Raw genomic sequence first — 6,588 nt, 5'->3', positions numbered from 1 at the left:
TGTGTCCCGGGAATTCGGGCTCAGCTCCAGTCCCTTAAACCCAATACAACACGAGGCTTTGCCAACCAAACGTGGCCACAAGACCGCCCACGTGCTGCGGTGGCCCCAGCGCCCGCCCCGGGTCGGAGCAGTGAGCATGAAGCCGCGGGATGCGGCCCCCAGGGAGGCATGGGCTTCTTCCACAGCACCAAGAAAAGACCAAGACAGGAAATAGGAAAAGGGACTTTATTTATTAAAGAAAAGTCATCTGTGAGTGACTAGTTAAATTAGCATGCCTGACATTAACACTCTGGGTGGAAACCTGCCTCCGCCAAATAACAAATAACACATGGACTCTCTAAGCAAACGTCTGGGGGCAGTTCAAGCAGCCACTCAAGAGCCCAGAGGAGCACGGGAGGAAGCCATCACTCCACTTCCTAGTGCCAAAAGCACTTTTTTGTAAACACCTGTCAGATGCTAAAAATACGGCCTTACAGACTACCGTCACCAGAGTTCATAAGCAATCAGATCAGAGTGCAGGAGCAGCCGCGGCGCCACCAATGGTCCAGGGCCGAGGAGCTGAAGTGAGTTTCCAGGTGATGTCCGCTCTGCCCTGGGCTGCGCTGGGGGCTGCTGTGGCCGGGCAGCCGAGCGGAGCAGCGCCACCTACGTGCGATTTAGTGTCTGGAAGATTCTAGAGATCTGCAGCATGACAGGACCCGTTTCGGGATCATTCATCCACTGGGTGCTGTTCAGCGGGTTCTCCAGCATGTCCTCAAACGCTGCAGGAGAAACAGAGCCAGGCTGAGTGCCCACGCCCCCAACTCAGCCCAGAGGCCCCGGCGTGACTTTCCTCTTCTGCAGCTTCCTAATGGCGAGGGTGTGTCTCCAGGGCAAAGGCCACACAGAGCTCCCTGCTGTGCACTCTCCGCCTGAAACCCACCCAGCTCGGTCAGATGCGCCGATCAAATCAGGAGATCCGATCACAATCGTGCACTTAATTCTGGCAGGCAGCCGCCAGGGCTCAAAAATCATCTCCCCCAGCAACTCAACTTCCAATCCCACCCCGAGGAGGTCAGCAGATGCAGAAAGGACACACAAAGGCACTGTTACAAAGTTAACAATAAATTGGAAAACCGTAATGCTCGGCCTTAGAAAAATGACTTCTTTAAAAAACCAGCACTTTAAAAATGCAGCAAAGCACTTCCTCCAAATGAAAATGTGGGTCTTCTGAACAGCTTTATACAACTGCTTCCCTGAGCAGCTGCCTTTTAGCAAACAGCTCTCCGCTCCCCACACTGTGAAGGCGCACACCGTCTGCTGGCAGCCGGCCCCTCTGCCTGATCGATGGCTCCACTATGACCTGACACCCATGGGAGCACTTACAGGCTCCAGGCAAAGTGCTCACTACAGGAATTCACAGCCATTCACGGCCCAGGAGCCAGCAGCTGAGCAGAGTCAGAGTGAACCTGACTTGGCTCTTCATGACTGGACAACCCCCAGGCCCTAAAGCAATCCCTTGGTGTTCCGATTCAAAGTCCCTGAAAACCACTTCAAAATCTCAGACAGAGACCAAGAAAGATGATGCCAACCCGGTGTCTCCGAGAACAAACTATAAGGTCCACAGCAGCTGTTCCTCACACAGGGCGGGGAACTTAATCTCCTCTCAACAAACAGCAAAATAAATTCTGGAAGGATCAAAGAGATGAACAAAAAGACGAAGAAAGGGAGTTAAATATGAAAAACCACACAGATGATTATTTATCTGAGGAAGGACTTTCCTTTTTGGATTTTTTTTGAGACAGTCTTGCTTTGTTGCCCAGGCTGGAGTGCAATGGAGTGATCATGGCTCACTGCAGCCTTGAACTCCCAGGCTCAAGTGATCCTCCCACCTCAGTCTCCCAAGTAGCAGGCATGCCACCATGCCTGGCTGATTTTTTTTCTTTTTCTTTTTTTTTTTTAGACAGTCTTGCTCTGTTGCCCAGGCTGGAATGTAGTGGCCCATCTAGGATCACTGTAACCTTTGCCTCCCAGGTTCAAGCAATTCTCCTGCCTCAGCCTCCTGAGTAGCTGGGACTACAGGCGCACACCACCACGCCCGGCTAATTTTTGTATTTTATTTTTAGTACAGATGGGATTTTACTATAGGCCAGGCTGGTCTCGAACTCCTGACCTTGTGATCTGCCCACCTCAGTCTCCCGAAGTGCTGGGATTACAAATGTGAGCCACAGCGCCTGACCTGCTTTTTTTTTTTAATAGAGAGAAGGTCCTGCTATGTGACTCAGGCTGGTCTTCAACTCCCGGGCTCAAGCAATCCTCTCACCTCAACCTCCCAAAGTGCTAAGATGACAGGCATGAGCCACCGTGCCTAACCTAAGGAAAGACTTTCTTCTGTATATCTTAACTTTTGTAAGTCAGAGAATGCCACACAAAATTAGAGGGCAGAAACAGTTTACAAAAGTAGATGTCCCTAACATACAAGAAGCTATCAAGAAGGCTCTAAGATTAATATTGCAATTGAGAAACAGATGGGCCAGGTGCAATGGCTTACGTCTACAATTCCAGCATGCTGGAAGGCAGAGGTGGGAGGCTCGCTTGAAGCCAGGAGTTCAAGACCAACCTGAACAAAAACCACGAGATCCCATCTCAACAACAATAAAATTGGCTGGGCATGGGGGTGTGTGCCTATAGTCACAACTACCCGGGAGGATGACGACTTGAGCCCAGGATGTCAGGGCTGCAGTGAGCTGTGACTGCACCACTGCACTCCAGCCTGGGTGACAGAGCAACACCCTGTCTCCAAAAAAGGAAAGAAAAAAAAAAAACAGATGACAGGCAGAGGCAGTACATAAAAGAAGAAATGCAATGGATAACAGAAAATATCCAACACTGCCAATAACTAAAAGGAATACAAATTAAAACAGTGGGGGTCTTGTCTATGATATGGAGGTAGGCGAGTGCGTGTGCTGGGGGCAGATTCTGCATGGGCAGTGGGGCCATCACTGCACTCTAGCCTGGGTGACAGAGCAAGATCATGTTTCTGTTAGAAAAAGAAAAAAGGTTTTTGGACAGACCCCAAGGCAGCACACACTAATATCCTAAGGTATACAAACAGTAGGAGAGCTAGGAGGAATATGCTTTCAGTGTGAAAGGAATCACTAAGAACAAAAATAAACTCACAAAAGACCATTCTCAGGTTTTAGAATTTGGGTAAAAAGAAGATCCCTACCTCACACCACACACATACTTCTGGGTAGATTATGGACTGAAATGAGAGAAACTTCAACAGTTTTGGAAAAAAAATAAAGGAAAATGTATTTCTGACTTTGGGATAGGAGGGTTTTCTTTAAAGGTTCACATTCTAAAAGAAAACACAGACACACTTAAGGACATTAAAACACAGAATTCTGCCCATCAGCATGAGTAAATACGTCGGAAACTCAACAACGGCATCTGCAGCACAACTAATGGGGAAAGGGTCAGGATCTAGGAGGTGAGGACCTTTCTGAATGAATAAGAAAACAATCCAAGAGAAAAGCAGGCCAAATGCTGAGCAGAAGCCCTCTCACGGCTGAGGTCCTACAGGTGGCCAATACACTTCTGAAAGAAGGCCAGCCTTTAATCAAGATCAGGGCATGGCTGTCACAGCACCAGAGACACCTCCAGCCTACTCAGGTAGCAAAGGTCCTCCCAACGTCCAGGACCTTGGCTCCTGGGGACCAGCAGGAACCCTGCAATCCCAGCCCTAGGTATTCGGCTTAGAGAAACCCTCATCCCAGCTCCCTGGCAATGGGAACACTAAGAGCAGCACCACATGCAGACAACCCAAGGACCATCAGTTCCCCGGTGCCTTCCATCAACGAATTACTCCACAACTCCCACAAAGAATGTGTCAGTCAGTCAGAGGCCTGTTTGAAACGTGATTCTGCTTACACAAAGGCAGCAACAAATGAGAGATTGTTTGAGGAGAGACAAATATGAGAAAACTCTACAGGGAAGCAGAGAGGTAAGCCGTGGCAATAGCGATGGCCACACTGGAGGGAGGGGCACCCCAGACTCAGAGTTGAATGGCAGATACAGGACTATTAGTTTTATTCTTTAAAGTTATAGCATCATATATACTTTTGTATGTAGTATCTCACAACAAAAATAAGCAATTACCAGTGAAGTCCCTGACAAAGAGTAAGACCAAAAGCCCAAACCACGCCTTGTCCTCACGTGAGTTCTTAAGCTGCTGGTGCAGTCTCCACCCTGCTGGCCCTTGGGAAGCCACTGGCACCGGTTTTCTGAAGCCTGTATGAGCGTCATCGCGCAGGAGACAGTCACATTGCAATCAGAACCTGACCTGCAGGCCCCACAGTGACACAGCAGAGCTACACCTGCGGGATGCCAAGGTGCATGGCAGGACATGCCACCAGGGCACAGCGACCCTCAGCGCGGGATCCTCCGCGTCGCCTCCGCGGCACCTGCATGTCCTGCGAGGGAACGGCCAGCCTCCCCCACCGCGAGTGAGTGTGAAGAAGATGCACATACCTAGCAATGTTTTCGGGTTGGTCAGGCCCAGCTGCACCACTGGGTTATCCAGGATGGCCTGAAAGAGAGGACTGTCGGGGTCGATGCCCTTGTCCAGCTCCTCCGGGGAGGGCTTCCGGTCCCCCAGCAGCCACTCGCACTGCAAAGCCAAGAGCACCAATGCCACCATTAGCCCTTCAGTGCGTCTGCAAGACACCACCAGCAGCAAGCACAAGGGCTGCTCCGGCACCCTGCTGTGAGTTCCTGTTGAGGCCCTGAGGCTGCTCTCACTGGAAGGGACCCTACCATGAAGACAAACCCAGCCCAGATTCACTGCTGTGCATGTCAGACCAGGCCAGAGAAAGAAGGAAGAGACAGTGCAGACATCACTGACTGCTGCCGCTTCCCCGGTAACCTGGGCCAGCATGGTCCACCGAGGAGTGTCGGGAAGGTAATTAACAAACGTACCAAGCACCCAGCTTGCCTGTGGTCCTGTTACAGGCAGTCAGTAGTGCTGGAGACATTAGGATACAGGCTCCTCATCTCCATTTTGGAGTTGTGAGCTGCCAGCTCCGCTGGTTAGTGGGGGGTGGTGTTGGTCACCACGGGGCCCTCCCCAGGCAGAGCTCCATCAGCCCAGCTGGCACCCAGGCACAGGACAAGAATCATTCTGAGTCAGTTTAATAATATAAATGGGCTGGGTGTGGTGGCTCATGCATGTAATCCCAGCACTTCAGAAGCCAAAGCAGGAGGACCAATTAAAGCCAGGAGGTCAAGACCAGCGTGAGCAGATAAATGTACAAATTACCTATCCATAGAGTATGTACACATAAGGCACCATTTTAGAAAGACAAAGCCTAGGCCGGGCGCAGTGGCACACACTTGTAATCCCAGCACTTTGGGAGGCAGGCAGATCATGAGGTCAGGAGTTCAATACCAGCCTGACCAACATGGGGAAACATCGTGTCTACTAAAAATACAAAAAAAATTAGCTGGGCATGGTGGTGCATGACTGGAATCCCAGCTACCTGGAAGTCTGAGACAGGAGAACTGCCTGAACCCAGGAGGCAGAGGTTGCGGTGAGCCGACATCACGCCACTGCACTCCAGCCTGGGCAACAAGAGAAAGACTCCATCTCAAAAAAAAAAAGACTAGAATTTTGTGTTTTTAAATTTTTGTATTCTTTGAGACAGCTACCCTATTATCTCACTTAAACAGCCACACACTTCACCGCACGTGGAAGCAAGCAAACACACGGCCTCCACCATGCACAGGCAATCAGGAGTGACGCTCCCAGCACCCACCCCGCCCACCACTCACTCACCCAGCCAAGCACTCACTCACCACAGCCCCAAACTCACTCACCACAGCCCAGCACTCACTCACCCAGCCAAGCACTCACCACAGCCCAGTACTCACTCACCACAGCCTGACACTCAATCACCACAGCCCAGCACTCACTTACCCGGCCCAGCACACACTCTCCGAGCCCAGTACTCACTCACTCACTAAGCCCAGCACACATTCACGACAGTCTGACACTCGGACCAGCAATGACTCACCCAGCCCAGCACTCACTCACCACAGCCCAGCACTCACTCACCACAGCCCAGGACTCATTCATCCAGCCCAGCACTCACTCACCGAGCCCAGCACCCACCCAGCCCAAGACTCATTCATCCAGCCCAGCACTCACTCACCGAGCCCAGCACTCACCCAGCCCAGGATTCACTCAACCAGCCCAGGACTCTCACCCAGCCCGGCATTCACTCACCAGAGCCCAGCACTCACCCAGCCCAGCACTCACTCACCACAGCCCAGCACTAACCCAGCCCAGCACTCACTCAACACAGCTCAGCACTCACCACAGCCCAGCACTCACTCACTCAGCCCAGCACTCACTCACCCAGCCCAGCACTCACTCACCACAGCCCAGCACCCAGCCCAGCACTCACCACAGCCCAGCACTGACTCACCACAGCCCAGCACTGACTCACCACAACCCAGCACTCACTCACCCAGCCAAGCAGTCACCACAGCCCAGTACGCACTCACCACAGCCCGACACTCACTCACCACAGCCAAGCAGTCACTCAC

At 51.7% G+C, this 6,588-nt stretch overlaps 1 protein-coding gene across 2 annotated transcripts in view; it reads right to left on the bottom strand.

The window, feature by feature from the left end:
• Window positions 1-210: 210 nt before the first annotated feature.
• Window positions 211-6,588, bottom strand: part of UBAC1 (UBA domain containing 1) — a 29,421-nt gene continuing 23,043 nt past the window's right edge. For both annotated transcript variants that reach the window (XM_017505671.2, XM_017505673.2), the window contains 2 exons: window positions 4,513-4,651; window positions 211-761 (listed from right to left, as the gene is read on the bottom strand). In XM_017505671.2, coding sequence (XP_017361160.1) covers window positions 646-761; window positions 4,513-4,651 — 255 coding nt within the window. In that variant the 3' untranslated portion in view covers window positions 211-645. The remainder of the gene's footprint in view (window positions 762-4,512; window positions 4,652-6,588) is intronic.

This window comes from Cebus imitator, unplaced genomic scaffold (genome assembly GCF_001604975.1).
Source record: "Cebus imitator isolate Cc_AM_T3 unplaced genomic scaffold, Cebus_imitator-1.0 Scaffold339, whole genome shotgun sequence".
Taxonomy (NCBI): domain Eukaryota; kingdom Metazoa; phylum Chordata; class Mammalia; order Primates; family Cebidae; genus Cebus; species Cebus imitator.
The sequence above is the reverse complement of the archived record's forward strand: the minus strand, read 5'-3'. Positions and strand labels throughout refer to the sequence as shown.